Source organism: Nycticebus coucang, unplaced genomic scaffold (genome assembly GCF_027406575.1).
Source record: "Nycticebus coucang isolate mNycCou1 unplaced genomic scaffold, mNycCou1.pri scaffold_43, whole genome shotgun sequence".
Lineage (NCBI taxonomy): Eukaryota > Metazoa > Chordata > Mammalia > Primates > Lorisidae > Nycticebus > Nycticebus coucang.
In genome coordinates, this window is record NW_026515577.1 from 477,976 (window position 1) to 494,366 (window position 16,391).

The 16,391-nt window shown below is 35.9% G+C and overlaps 1 protein-coding gene across 1 annotated transcript in view; it reads right to left on the reverse strand.

Moving 5' to 3' along the window:
* The window catches only part of LOC128579257 (ankyrin repeat domain-containing protein 26-like), a 112,689-nt gene that overhangs the window by 2,051 nt on the left and 94,247 nt on the right, over positions 1-16,391 (reverse strand). The window contains exons 9-11 of the mRNA XM_053581433.1: positions 9,877-9,910; positions 9,282-9,423; positions 1,166-1,379 (exon numbers count right to left, since the gene is read on the reverse strand). Of these exons, the coding sequence (XP_053437408.1) occupies positions 1,166-1,379; positions 9,282-9,423; positions 9,877-9,910 (390 nt within the window). The remainder of the gene's footprint in view (positions 1-1,165; positions 1,380-9,281; positions 9,424-9,876; positions 9,911-16,391) is intronic.

Sequence of the window (16,391 nt, forward strand, 5' to 3'; positions counted from 1 at the left end):
CTCACTTCATTTTCTCCCAAAAGACATGTACACATGAAAAGTAGATGTGAAAGAACATTCTCCTAATTGGTAAGTTTCTGTTAGTTTAGTTACTCTTGAAAAGGATATTGAAAATTTTCAAATGTATAAGTTGAAAATTACTTTTTTACATAGTCATAATTACTCCCAAACTGGGACAGATCATGGAGTGTAAACTAACCAAAATTTACCATTTATAAATAAGTTTATGAATTCACTGGAGGGAAATGTTCATCTCCACAAAACAACACAAGCATTCCTGAAAGTCACTGGCAGTGTAAGAGAACTCATTCCAATGTCTCTCACACAACATATAATTGCAGACTGCTAATTTTATATTTGCTACCCACGTGTTCTGTGTTTCTGTTTTGAGTGATAATTTCAAGGTACTTGTTGATGCTGGTATATATTATAAACAATTCTGAAATTCCTTTTGGGGAAAGACAAGGTCTAATATTTAATTAAACAATGAAGAATAATATATGTTTTCAACACAAAAGTTTAAATTAATTTTATCTGTGTAGGAGAGATGTTGAACAAGCGAATCAGTAGTCACTTTCCATTTTCCTTTTCATTCCCTGCATTATGAAAACAAACTATGTAATTTCCTTAAGAAACTTCTTCTGGGTTGAAAAAGGCCAATTGAAACTCTGTTGGTTGAGTTATAAATTTGCATAAACATTCCTGAGAACCATTTCAAAATATTGATCAAAGCCATTTTCATTAGATTACTTGAACCCAAGAATTCTATATTGAAGAATATGTTAAAGGCATATAATTTGAAAATTAAGACTTGTGTAAAAATGTTCATAACAGTATTAATTATAATACAAATATTTAAAATTCCAAATTCAATTTGTTAAATAAAAGGAGATTTCCCTAAGGTGAACTTCTAATATAGTTATTAGAATTATGATTTAAAAGAATATACATTTAATTATCAGTAATTGTAATTACAATTAAGAACTTATTTTATTATTTCCAAGAATTTTATACCACAGAAGACTAAGATGACTTCTCTCCTATTAAATACCAGATGATATGTCAGCAATGTCAAAAATTCTCCAATATATAAATAAATAAATATTTCAAATAAATAGTTCTAAATAAATAGTTCAAATGTTTCTTTAAAGCTAGGATTTCATACCTCAAACTGTGGAGTTTTTGCTCCCATTCACATCTTTGATGGTATAACTGTAAGTTTATTCCTTTCGTTTTAGATAGCTTCATTTTTAGAAAAATAATCATAGTTTCCAGTGCTTTGATATTATCTGTAAGTTTTTTATAATAATTTTTATTACGTTCTGCATGGCTCTTACAGGGAAGAGCTGTGTTTTGAATTTCCAATTGGTTAAAAGAATCTATATCAGTATAAAAAAAAGAAAGAGAATACAGGAACAGTTTTTATATATAAAGGGCTTCACATTCTCACAGTCACTCACTCACACATTATACATATATAACCCAGTGGGTACCGTGGCGGACATGTGATACTGAGCTCTGCAGACTAGACAGGACCTCTGCTCTTATTTAGCTTGAAGTAAAGTGAAAAAAAAAAAAAAAGACAAAACAGTGACAATTATTAATTCAGATAGATTCTGTAAGAAAATTAGTCTGTTATGTAAGAGAATTTAATCTATACTGGGCCCAGGGAAGATTTCTCTGAGGAAGAGATGGCCATACTGACAAATGAAGGATGAGAAGCAAGCAGTAAAGTAAAGCAAGAATAAAAGCATGCTGGCCAGTCCATAGCATGTGCTGAAGTTCTACTGCAATCTCCTTCTAGCCAAGACAGAGGAACAGGTGTTAATTTTCCATCTTCCCCCTTACCCCCCCCAAAAAAAAACCCAGCCAAAACACATTAAACAGTTATTATTAAGACAGTAGAATTTAGGCAACAAAGACAAAGATCTTTGAAAAATAGAAAACAAGAGAAGGAAGCCTTGGGAATGCCCCAGATCCCTGTCTTAACAGAGTTTTCAGGAAAGCACACCTGGAGAAAAAAAATAAAAAAAAGAAAAAGCCTGACCTACACGCTACCAGACTCCCCTAATTGTTGTTGAGTAAGGACAGTCTGAAAAGACCAAAGCAGACAGTGATCACAGGATAGCAACTGAAGAGGAGAAAGCAGTATAGTGAAAGAATCCTGGAGATGTGTGGAGGTTCCCCTCTCAGGTATTTATCAGAATAGTCAACTGTGCATGTGTGCTAGGAATTATTTGAGACTAAGAGAAAAATTATCTAAACAACATCAAGGTAAACCAAGCCCGGTGCTCATATAGTGCCAGAAAGTGTCCATTCTCATAATGAAGGATGGAAAAACACAGACTGCATAAGATAATCATGAAATACATCTTGCCTCTTGCGTAGGGTATTATCTCAAATTATAAAAGCAACAGCAGAAAGGGACAAGCTGTTTTAAAGTAGTGCAACCCTATCCCTATGTAAATCTTAAGAAGATAAGTATAGACATGGAAGAAATTAAAAATTAAAAAAACCTGTACTGATAGACGTGTAAATTGTAATGTCAGAGAGGCAGACTACACCAGATAGGAAAAAAAAAAAAAAAAAAGATTAGATATCATGAAAGAAAATATTCACAAAACTGAGATATTTGTGATCTATGAGAAACCTTTGATGAAAAAATACTTCTAATTATCCAAAACTTCACAAAACCACCCAAAGGGAACTAGATGTCACTAGGTTCAACAAATACAGACATATCACAGATTTACTCACAGATTTATCCACCTAATGTATATACATATAATGTTAGAAGAAAAACAGAATATAAATATACAATACACATATAAAATAACATTGTAGATTGTTCTCTACTTCATAATAGTACCGTTCAACAGCATGCTGTGCATGTTGTTTTATTAATAATTCACAAACTTCTGTTACTTTTTATATTTCCATCAATGTACATCCTGTTTGTTACATATGAAAAGATTTCCTCTGCTATTCTAACAATTTTATTTTCATCTTTTAAGGCCTTAGACTGCTACATGAAGCCTTCATTGATTCCTGCTGTTTCGCCAGATAAATAGGCACCTCCATCCTCAGGGCTGCCTTAGTACTCTAGTGTCATCTCTACTGCAATGTTCCTACCTAAACTGTAAGTCGTTTCTTGCCATGTCTCTACCCTTTGCCCCTGGACTGTAAGCACAATATTTCAAAACTTCTGGAACACTCTTTATCTGTTTTACTGAATAATTATTGATGCTGTAGCTGGAAGGAATATAAATAAAACTGTCAAAAATGAGTTTTCCAGAGATCATGTCTGAGTTGACACTTAGATGAGCCAAATTAAAGGGCGTAGGGGCCAGGAAAGGATGAGAGCAGGAGAGGAAGCAGAAAGCGAGAGAGAAAAATTCCTGAAAAAACATATGTATATGTACTTGTCTACAGTAGAGGGATTGGTGAGCCAGGCATTCTAGAAGCTCAGGGATGCCAGCAAAAAATGCAGACAAGGAAGAGATAGCAGAAATCCTTCTATGAAATTTCATGTGCTTGGATATTAGTATTTCAAAGAGATATTAATTATCCCATTTTCACCGAAGTAAATCACTCTAAATTCTATATGGAAGATGAATTTCAGTAAAACACAAGTGAATGGCAGTAGATGAATTACAAGGAAATATTGGAAGATAAAGTCAATGTGGGCCTGAAATAAGTGAATGTTTCTTGGAAATATTTTGGATATCAAATATCAGTGCCCCATATAGGTTGGATGTTTTTACCAAATAAATAAACATATAAACCCTGGTTTTGTATTTTAATTGTTTCAATATTAATAAAAAACATAATAAATATCTGTGGATATGTCTACGTAATACAAAAGCCATTAGGAGTATCATAACAGCTTTCAAAGAGTTTGATGTTGCATTTATGTGATGGAATATTATAAAAAGCAAAATAAATTAAACCAAATATACTTGTGTCAATATGGATTGATCTCACAAATACTGAGCAAATAAAAGAAAGTCACAGAATGACATATGAAGCCTGACAATTAAGTTTACAAACTCACAACCGTGTGCTTATGTTGGTAGTACTGTACAAGCCCCTCATTAAGGTTTCACAACCTTGGTGTATAAGTGTCTCATAACTCTGTTTATGTTGACTGTCTTTCAGAATGGAGTTCATTATCAATGCTTTTACACTTTTGGTGGGAGTGAAAACTAATGCAGCCTCTTTGGAAAGAAGTATGGAGAATCCTCAAAGAACTCAAATCAGACCTTCCAGATATCCCACAATCCCATTACTAGGCATCTACCCTCATATTAATCTGAAATAATAAATAAAATAAGATGGCTCTAAAAGAAATGAAATCTTTAAAAAAATCTAAACTAAATGTTAACAAATAAAATTCAAAGATATATTAAAAGGATAATACCTTATAAACAAATGAGGTTTATCCCAGGAACACAGGGTTAATTTAACATTCAAAAATCCCTGTTATTCACCATATTACAAATCAAAAGTGAATTATAGGACCATCTCAGTAGACGGAGGCATGAGAAAAAATTTAATACTCATTCTTAATTTAAAAACACTCTCAGCAAACTAAGAATATAAAGGAACTTCTTCAGCATGACAAGGAGCACCTGTGATAAACTTTCAGCTAACAGATGTCATGGGGAGAACTGAATGCTTTCTCTCTAAGACCAGGAACAACACAGGAATGCTGCTTTCAGTGCTGTCATTCAGCATTGCACTGAACATTCTGGCCAGTACAGTGAGCCAGAAACAGGAATCAAAGGCATCCTAATTGGAAGGAAGAAGTAAAACGTGATCTTTATTTACAACCATGATCACATGCTAGGGTGAGTGAACTCCAACCTGTGAGCTAGCTTTGTTTTATGATAACGCAGATGTTCATTAATGTCTGTATTGACTGCTCTATGACTACTGTTATACAATAATGACAGAATTGATGAGCTACATCAGAGTTTGCTTTACAACAGGTTTAAAATATTTACAATCTTTTTTTATTTCTCAATAATTTTTTATTAAATCATAACTGTTTACATTAATGCATTTCTGGGGTACAATGTGCTGATTTTATATATAATTTGGAATGCTTACATCAAACTGTTTACTATAGCCTTCACCTCACTTACTTACTTATTGTGTTAAGACGTATTTATACTCTACTCTTAATAGATTTGACATGTACCCTTGAAATTACCTGCACCCCCAAATTACCTGACCCCTCCCCTCCCCTCACTGTCCTCTTTCCTCCTTCATTCTGGGCGATAGTTGTGTTTTATCTTTCATATGAAAGTGGGGGTGATTGCATATTGGTTTCTCAAAAGTACTGAGTACATTGGATACTTTTTCTTGCATTCTTGAGATACTTTACTAAGAAGAATATGTTCCAGCTCCATCCATGTAAACATAAAAGAGCTAATGTCTCCATGTTTTTTTAAGGCTGCATAACATTCCATGGTATACATATACCACAGTTCATTAATCCATTCATGGGCGGTTGGGCTTCATCCATGATTGGGCAATTATGCATTGGTTGCAATAAACATTCTGCAAATATCTTTGTTGTATAATGATTTTTGGTCATCTGGATATAGGAGAGGAATTGGAGGATCATATAGCAAGTCTACTTTTGGTTCCCTGTGTTCTCCAAACTTCTTTCCAAAAAGAATGTATTAGCTTGCATTCCCACCAGCAGTGCAGAAGTGTTCCCTTTTCTCCACATCCATGAAGAAAGTAGTTTGAGAAAGCAAAGCTTTGACAACATACAGTCCATTTAGAAAATCTCAATGAATCTATCAAAGAAGGTACTACAAGTCATAAATGAGTTGAGTAAGTTGATGATACAAAATCAACATATAGAAATCACCTGTATGTCCAAATACAATTAGCATTAAAATATAAAAGCAAAAATGTTTAAAATGTCATTTATAACAACATAAAATACAGATAAATGCAATAAAATAGGGAGGATGTATATACACCATAGCACAAAATGTTAGCTGAGAAAATTAAATATGACCTTCACAAATAAAGTAATGCACTTTATTCAGGAATGAAATAATTCATTATTGTTAAGAAGTCAATTATCTCCAAATTAACCTATAGAAGCATCATAAGCACAACCTAATTCCTAGTAGGCCAGTAAGTTGTTTTTTGTTTGTTTGTTTGCTTCTTTTTGTTTGTTTGTTCATTTTTGTAGAGACAGAGTCTCACATTGTTACCCTTGGTAGGGCAACAGCTCACAGCAACCTTCAACTCCAGGCCTTAGGTCAGTCTCTTATTTCAGCCTCCTGAGTACCTGAGACTACAGGCACCTGCCACAACTACTGGCTATTTTTTATTTGCAGTTTGGCCGGGGCCAGGCTGCAACCATCCTTTGAACACGCCACCATCGGTATATGGGGCTGGCGCCCTGCCCACTGAGCCACAAGCGCCACCCAGTAACTTGTTTTTAATTGACAAGCTATTCTAACATTTATGCACCAAAATAACCCTGAAAAATATAACCAAATTGAAGGGGTGCTTTTAGGAATTGTATGAACCCTTATTAACTAGAACAACATGAAACAGACACAGCTTGAGTGTCCCTTATCCAAAACGCTTGAGAGCAAAAGTGTTTCAGATCTTGAAACATACGTATACATAAAATAAGATCATCTTGGGGATGAAACCTAAATCTAAACACGAAATTACACCTAGGTTTTATATACATCTTGCAATAGTTTGAGAATAATTTTCTACAGGCTTTTGAATAATTTTGTGCATGAACAATGTTTGTGTACATGAGGTCAGGTATGGAATTTTCCACTTGTGGTATTATGTTGACACTCCAAAAGTTTCACATGTACAGCTTGGTGCCAATAGCACAGTGGTTATGGCGCTAGCCACTACACCGAGGGTGGCAGGTTCTAACCTGGCCCAGGCCAAGTAAATAACAGTGACAACAGCAACAATAATAGCCAGGCATTGTGGCAGGTGCTTGGAGTCCCAGCTACTTGGGAGGCTGAGGTACCTGAGAATTGCTTAAGCACAAGAGTTTGAGGTTGCTGTGAGTTGTAACGCTATGGCACTCTACTGAGCACAACATAGTGAGACTCTGTCTCAAAAAAAGGAATAAATAAAAAAATTAAAAAAAATTCAGATTTAGTAGCCTTTCATATTTCAGAGTTTTGGAATAGGGATGCTCAACTTGTATAATGGCAGCCAAACTTAAGATGGTTTGACTTAGAATTTTTCAACTTTTTGATGGACTTATTGGGGGCATTAAATGGATTTTTAATTATGATGGTTTTATCAGGACATAGCTGTATATTTGAGGAGCACCTATAGATTAGGGGAACACAACAGAACATCCAGAAACAGACCAGCATGTGTACAGACAACTTGTTTTCAACAAAGGTGCAATGTCAATGCACCAGAGCAACAATGGCTTTTTTGGCATATGAACAAACTGGAGTTCCACATCCCCAAATTGAACTGAAATCCATACCTCAAACCATGAACAAAGAGGAATTCAAGAAGGATTATAAGCTTAAATGTAACAACAAAAACTGTAAAACTTTTAGATGTATAGGAGAAGTTATTTGTGACCTTGCACTAGGTAGACCATTCTTAAATAGGACAAAACAAAAGCCATTATTAAACAAACAGATAAACCAGAATTCATTGGAATACTATTAAAAAATGAACACTGGGGTGTGGCCCCTGTGGCTCAGTGAGCAGGGTGCCGGCCCCATATACCAGGGTGGCGGGTTCAAAACCTGCCCCGGCCAAACTGCAACAAAAAAAAGCCGGGCGTTGTGGCGGGCGCCTGTAGTCCCAGCTACTTGGGAGGCTGAGGCAGGAGAATCGCCTAGGTCCAGGAGTTGGAGGTTGCTGTGAGCTGTGTGACGCCACGGCACTCTACCGAGGGCCATAAAGTGAAACTCTGTCTCAACAAAAAAAAAAAAAAAAAAAAAAATGAACACTGGGAAACATTTTTTGGAACGTTTGGAAACATTCCTTGGAATGCAAACCAGGAAAGATTCCTTACAAAAAACAAAGCTAGTAAAGAAACTGTATCCAGAATATATAAAGAACTCTTAAAACTCAACAAAGAGAAGAACAGTCTAATTTTTTAAATGGCAAGAAATTTGCAAAGACAGCTCATTGAAGATGAACAGATGGCAAATATGCACATGGGCATGGGAGGATGCTCAACATTATGAGTCATTAGGATGCTGTGTATTGAAACCAAAATAGTATGCACAATGCATGCACATCAGAATGTCTAAAATTAAAAACAATGATATACTGAGTGTGAAGATGCAGAGAGAATGGAACTGTCATGGACTGCTGTCAGGAATGGAAAATGGTACAAATACTATGAATACTATGGAAAGTAATTTAGCAGGTTCTAAAATAAGGGAATGTAAAACGCCAGGAGGAGAGTGCTGTGGGTGATGAATATGTTAACTCTCTTATTATGGCCATGGGTTCACTTGTATATTTCAAAACTTATGATATTGCACATTTCTTCATATACTAATTACGCCTCTCTGAAGCCATTGAAAGCAGGAACAAACACCTAAGACAGTGGCTGAAACACACAAAGAAAGAACAGCCAGGCACAACTCTAGCAAGATAATGCTAGAGTTGAGATCTCTAATCTTATAATAAGGAGAAGTGGTAGATGTATTTTCAACAAGGATTTTTAACACGATGGGATCCTCATTTTTAAAAGTACAGTAGGCCCTCCATAGTTGACCACCTCCCTGCATTGACCACCTCAAGTTGACCACACATCCACCACACATACGTATCTGTACAGTAGGCCTAGTTCCTTATGTTGGCCATCTCCATGTGTTGACCAGTTCGTTATTGTCCCTTGAGTGGTCAACTCACAGAGGATTGATGATATATATATATAATGGTTGCAGAGTAGAGCATGGCCTCAGGAGATGGGGTTGTGAGGAAAGCAGTTCTAAGGTTACCCCAGCATTCCGAGTGGGAGATAATGGCAACCTGATCTTGGGAAAGTGTAAGAGAGAAGTAGGGTCAGCAACACACGTGGGTGCCATTTACGCTGAGAGAAGTACAGTGGGATTCTCAGAACTCTTTGACTGAGTTCATAACATAATGTAGTTCTCATTCTACATGAACATAAAGCCATTTCTGAGATTAATGTTACCATAATACATGTGTGCTCTATGGTGCAGTGCTAAGCAATGCATATGCTACTGTAGGACACATAAAAAGGTCTTACACTCATGCACTGGTCCTACCTTTATAGTGCTTTCCATGTTGTTTAGCAAGAAATGTCAAATTCTTATAATTAACAGAAGGCAACTCATAATCCTCTGAGTCTCCCTCAGATGAACAGGTTAAGTCATCATGGTCATCCATAGTGTGTATTTGTTTTTTCACCTATAAAATAAAGAACAGTGCTTCAAAATGTCCCCCAAATGTTTTCAGCATAGTCTAAATGTACAGAAGTGATAGTTATCCATTTTCTTTTCTTTTCTTGCTTTTTTAATAAGTTATTTGTACATAGATCATAAACACATTTATGCCATTTTGGGATTCAATGTGTTGATTATTTGTACCACTTTACTTCTTTTATGTTTACATGGATGGAGCTGGAAAATACTCTTCTTCGTAAAGTATCTCAGGAATGAAAAAAATTATTCATTTTTTATATGAGTAAAACCACAGATATTTTGTAAAGTACTGATGTGTGCTAAAAGGATGACACTTTTACCTATGGCTATGGTTCCTTAATCAGTTTTTAAAGGAAATGTCTTTATAGCAAACGACTCTATTTTTACTTTAACTTTATATTTTCAAATAATGACATATTTAATGATTTTTTAATAATACCTTGTTCTTGTTCTTAGATGTTCTCTTTGTAGGCCTAAAAACACAAATAATTCCTTTTAGCAAATAGGAAATATTCAAAATGCAAAATATCTAAAACAATTGCTGTTTAATAAAATATCTGCATTTGTCATTTATTTCTCCTACTTATAGAGTTTTTAGGGTTTTTAATACATAATGTAAAATCAATCATTTTCTACAAGAGGGATTGAAGTATAAACAGTAACATTAAGAGACAAAGAAAACATACTACATAACATCCTAACAAAGAATTACATTTAGATCAAGCCTTCTGAAAAGAGAAAGGACAATCATACTTCTTGCATTATTTGATAGAAATATACCAGGTGTTTGTCACTCTCCTTTTTAATAAATATGGTAATTTACAGGCACTAATACTTATTTTTATTTGCATTATCTTTCTAACATACTTATATGAGGGAAATTCTTTTTTTAATAATGTTAAATGTTTGTAATAATGTTAATAATGTTAAATTCAAGGCCAGAAGCTGTGGCTCACACCTGTAATCCCAGCACTCTGGGAAGCAGAGGCAGTGAACTGCCTGAACTCATGAGTACAAGACTAGCCTGAGCGAGAGTGAGACACTGTCACTAAAAATAGCCAGGCATTGTGGTCGGGGCCTGTAGTCCCAGCTACTTGGGAAGTTGACCAAGAGAATCGCGTAAGCCTAATAGTTGGAGGTTGCTGTGAGCTGTGACACCATAGCATTCTACCAAGTGTTACAAAGTGAGACTCTGTCTTAAAAAAAGAATAATAATAATAATGTTTTTCATCTGTACTTTCACAACTTACTATGTAATTACTATGTAGTATTTAAAGCACTGTATATGTATTTAATTAATGTGAATCCTTACAGAGCTCTGTGATGTAGCTACCCTTTTACAGATGTTATCATCCTGTATGGTTTTATAAAGGAGGAGACTAGGCTCAGAACACCAAGTAATTTGCCCAAGCACATACAGATGGTCAGTAGAGACCACACATTCAAACCCCAGAATTCTGGCTCCAACACATGAGCTTCATAGCCTGTTGTGAAAATCAAATTTATTGTCAACTGCTCTTAAATGATAGGATAGTAGATAAATCAATATAATCATTCTTTTTATGGCCATAATTATAAAGAAAATTTTCTAAATCTCACATATTTTTTAAAAACTAAAAGCCTTCATATCGTTGTATCTAGGCAATTAGAGAAACCTACTTTCAACAAGTTCAAAACTTATTTTTCTAAAGAAAATTCCTCATCAGCACTAAATTATCTATTCCACTGTTTGTTCGTGTATTCAACAAATACTTATTGAGTATACAATACACGTCCATGACACTATTGGTACAAAGAAACGTGGTTTTCAAGCTTTATAAATTTATAATACAAAAAAGTGTTATCTGAGATAAACTGTCAATCATTTATTTTTCTATTGTACATAATCAAAATCTTCCCTTGTCTAGGCTATAAAGGTAATACCTTTGATAATTTAGAGTATCTCATAAAATCACAATGCTGCTATTGTTAATGTCATTATACTATGTATATTTTTATCTCCATGTAACACTAGAACTTCATTGAGATAAAGGAGTGTATAACCAAGAGGTACAGAAACACATCTCTCGGTTTACCTGCCAGTTTGGGGCCAAAAATTTCTGTGAAAGCTGTAATGTTGCCACAATACTATAGTGAGAACAGGGAAGACAATATTCTGGTTTTCCACTTAAACATCAATGTTAAATTTGGTGTCAAGCCCACACAACTGAACCATCTGTGCATGGGTTTTTGCTGGTGTCAGTCAGAAACAAAGGCAATCCGGAGTCCATCTTTGGCCTTTCCATAGCCACATGAAGAAAAAAAGATTGAGGCAAATGACGTTAGGGTTATTTGAGGCTATTTAGAAATTTGGCGTGTTCTCCTCTTGGTAACAAAATTTCTCCTCTGATATTTGGACCAGAGTTTTCTTTTAGCATTCCCTCCCTTTTTTTTAGAGGCCATGATTAATGCAGTGCTTGTGTGGGAGTCTGTCCCCACAGGGACACTTGAAAAACTTTTTCATGCCATTGAGCCAGTGGAGGTCGTGCTGCTCACTGACACAGGTCTCCAGCACATGGAGATGTGTGTAGGTGCCCATCTTGCATGTCACGACCAGACAATTCACTTCTCTGAAGTTTCTCATCTTTTCTTCCATTTGTTCTTTTTTCACCAGTGCCTCAAAATAGCATTTATGCAGCTCAGCCTCAGCCTCTTTCAGGACACCTGTGCACTTTGACTTTACTTTTAGAATTTCCTGAAATTACTCAGATACCAGTCAGGCAAACTGCTCTCTCCTTTTCTTCATGGCAGGCTCCAGTTCATCCTCAGCTTGGGAAGAAAACATGGTGTTCTTTTCTACACATTTCATCACTCCCACGGTATACTGGGAATCCTTTTGTATCATTTTGAGGCTAATTTGTTGTGTTTCTGTAAGAAGCTGGCCTTTGCTCATAATTTGGTGATAGCAGCCAAGTTTTTTTGTTTCTGCTAAAGCACTCAGTTTTGGTTTTGGTGGTTGTGACTCATCAGAAAAGAGAATGTCATTTCCTTTTGAGATGCCACACCCAATCTTGGGCATCCACCTGGTCAGGCTGCCTTCCACCCTGGGGAAATCAGTCCCCATCCATGAAGATTGGGCATTGGGCTATTAAGATGAGGATGGCAGAGCCAGGCTCTTGACTTCATTTCAGCCTTGGAGGAATTGTCTCCAAAAAGCTTCTGATTTCCTTTCCCTCATCTACAACATTTGCTGCTTCTGTTGTTTTAAGAGGTCCGATGCCAATACAGACTGCATGGCAGGTTTGGGTCTTCCCATGATCCCTGTAGTCATGGCCTTGACTAAATGCTACAGGCTTCTGGCTTCACTCAGTGGCAGATCCCTCAATTCTTTGAACTCCACAGAGCAAGACAAGCTCTTCTGGGGGCATTCTGAGTATTTGTTTTGTTTCCTGAATGATCAAGTCTGCACCTATGACAACCATATTGCTCAGAGTGGTTTGAATCATCTTCGTAGGCACAACAGCTGCTACAACTGAGGCCACATAGGACGCGGAAGAAACTCCTTAGTCGTAAAAACCATCTTGACATAGCCATTCTTCAAGGCTGGTGACTTTGCAGACAAACTTCTTTGGAATTTATCCTCTGGATAAGGTGGACTTTAGGTCAGCCTGTTGTGCACTGAGTTTCCAGTACTGAGCCTGGATGTGACACTCAAGTATTCAGAGTTTCACAAATTAACCATCTGTGCATGAGGTTCTCCATTCTTTTTCTTTGCTTTATAGGTTTCAAGATCAAGAGCTTCACCCATAATTAAGAGATTCTGGGGATGATCCATAGCTAAGGACACCTTCTCTGAGCCATCCTTGGGCTTCACGGGTGAGCATTGAGCAATCCTATAAAAGAACCTTGTTCTAACTTCAATTTTACTATTTATTCATTTATGTATTTATTTTATTTATTTTTATTGTTTGAAATTTATTAAGGGTACAAAGAATTAGGTTACACTGATTGAAGTTGTTAGGTAAACTCCCTCTTGTAATTGTGTTCCACCCCCAAGAGGTGTGCCATACACTGTGACCCCTTACCATACTGACTCCGCCCCTCTCCCCATTCCTCATTTCCCTACCCCCCACCTTCTATTAGACCACTTACAGCCTTCTTATTAGAATTGAGTACATTGCGTTCTTTCTTCTCCACTCTTCTGATGCTTTATGAAGAGAAATGTGTTCCACCTCCATACAGGTTAGTAAAAAAGATGTAAAATCTCCATCTTTTTTAATGACACAATAGTATTTCATGGTATACAGAAACTACAGCTTGTTAATCCATTCCTCAGTTGATGGGCATTTAGGTTTTTTCCACAGTTTGGCAATTGTAAATTGAGCTGCAAATGTCCAGTGCAAATGTTTAGTACAATTTTTTTTTCCATGTGGCTAGATACCTCATTAAGGAAATGCAGGACTAAATGGGAGGGCTAGTTTGAGTTCTTAGAGGATTCTCCATACTTCCTTCCAAAAAGGTTGTACTGGTTTTCAGTACCACCAGCACTGTAAAAGTGTTCCCTTCTCTCCATATCCACACCAGCATCTGCAGATTTAAGACTTTGTGATGTGTGCTATTCTCATTGGGGTTAGGTGGTATCTCAGGGTAGTTATGATTTACATTTCTCTGATGATCAGGGAAGATGAGCATTTTTCAGATATTTCTTAGCCATTTGTCTGTCTTTGTCAGAGAAGGTTCTGTTTGTATCTCTTGCCCCGAGGTAGATGAGATTGTTTACTCTTTTTCTTTCGATTAACTTGAGTTCTCTGTAGATTCTAGTTATCAGTCCTTTGTCAGATTCATGCCCTGGCAAATATCTTTTACCATTCTGAAGATTATCTTCTTGCTTTCCTTGTTGTGTCCTTAGTGATGCAGAAGATTTTCAGCTTAATTAAGTCCATTTGTTAATTTTTGTTGTTGTTATGATGGGCCCTAAAGTCTTTGTCATAAAATTTTTCCCTAGCTCAACATCATCAAGAGTTTCCCCCTACATTTTCTTCTAAGATCTTTATCATTTTGTGTCTTAGATTGAAGTCTCTTATCTATCTTGAGCCAATTTTTATAAGGGGTGAAATGTGTGGGGCAAGTTTCAGTCTTTTCATGTGGTTATGTAGTTTTCCCAGCACCATTTTTTGAAAATTAGTTATTTTCCACACTGTATATATTTTTTTGGTTTATCAAAGATCAGATGGCAAGAGGAGATTGGTTTGATCTCTTGGTTTTAAATTCGGTTCCATATGTCTATGTCTCTATTTGTGTGCCAATGCCATGGTGTTTTGTTTATGGCAGATTTGTAATATAGCCCAAAGTCTATTAGGGTGATGCCTCTGACTTTGTTTTTATTACTAAGAATAGCCTTAGCTATATTGCTTGTTTTTTGGTTCCATAAAAAATGAAGTACTATTTTTTCCAGTTGTTCAAAATATGTCAGTATTTTAATCCCCATTGCCTCAAATTTGTAGATTACTTTGTGTAGAATAGGCATTTTGGCAATGTTGATTCTTCCCAGCAAAGAGCATGGTATGTTCTGCAATTTGTTAGTATCTTCTGCAATTTCTTTTCGTAGGGTTTCATAATCCTTTGTGCAAAGATAGTTCACCTCTTTTGTTAGGTATATTCTTAAATATTTAATTTTCTTTGAAGATACTCTGAAGGGAATTATGTCCTTGATTTGCTTCTCAATCAAGAGAAGCTGAACTTAGTTGTTACTGGCATATACAAGGCTACTGATCTTTGGAAATTGATTTTATACCCTGAGACATTTCTGTATTTCCTGATAACTTCCAGGAGTGTTTGGTTGAGTCTCCAGGTTTTCTAAATATAACAGTATATCAGCAGGAAAGAGGGAGAGTTGGACCTCCTCTGCTCCCATTGGGATGTCATTTATTTCTTTCTATTGCCTGATTGTATTGGCTAGAATTTCTAGAACTCTGTTGAGTAATAGTGGTGAGAGTGTGCATCCTTGTCCGGTTCCAATTCTCTTGGAAAAGCATTCAATTTTACACCATTATGCATGATGTTAGCTGTGGACATATGTCTTCAATCATCTTAAGAAATATACCAAATATGCCTATATTTTAAATGTTCTTGTTAGTAAAGAATTCTGAATTTTAACAAATGCTTTTTCTGCCTCTATTGAGAGCATCATTTAGACTTCGTTTTTATGGATAGGATGTATTACATTTATGAATTTACATATGTTAAAACAACCTGCATCCCTTGGATGCAATCTACTTGATTGTGATGCATACTTTTTTTGAAATGAGTAGTTGTAATCTATTAGCTAAGATTTTATGGAGTATTTTTCCATCTATATTCATTAGTTAAATTGGTCTGAAGTTCTCCTTGTTTGTTAAGTCCCTTCCTGGTTTTGGAATCAAAACAAAAGTGATATTTGCTTTATAGAATGTGTTTGGGAAGGCTCCAGCCTTGTCAATGTTTTGAAATAGGTTCTTCAGTATAGATAGGAGCTCATCTTTGAAGGTGTGATAGAATTCTGTTGTGAAGTCATCTGTTCCTGGGCTTTTGTTGTTGTTGGTGTTAGAAGCTTTGTTATTGTTTCTGCACTCTCAGCATTTGATATCTGCCTTTTCAGGAGATCTATTTCTTCCTGGTTAAATCTAGGAAGATGGCATGATTGCAGTTATTGGTCCATTTCCTCCACATTGCCAAATTTCTAGACATAATTTCTTGTAGTAGACTGAAACTCGACCAATACCTTTCACCCCTTATAATAATTGACTTAAGATGGATAAAAGATTTAAATCTAAGACATGAAATGATAAGAATCTTAGAAGAAAGTGTGGGAAAAGTTCTTGATGATGTTGGACTCGGGAAAGATGTTATGACAAAGACCTCAGTAGCAATCACAACAACAAGTAAAATGAACAAATGGGACTTAATTAAGCTGAATAAACTTCTGTCCAGCTAAGG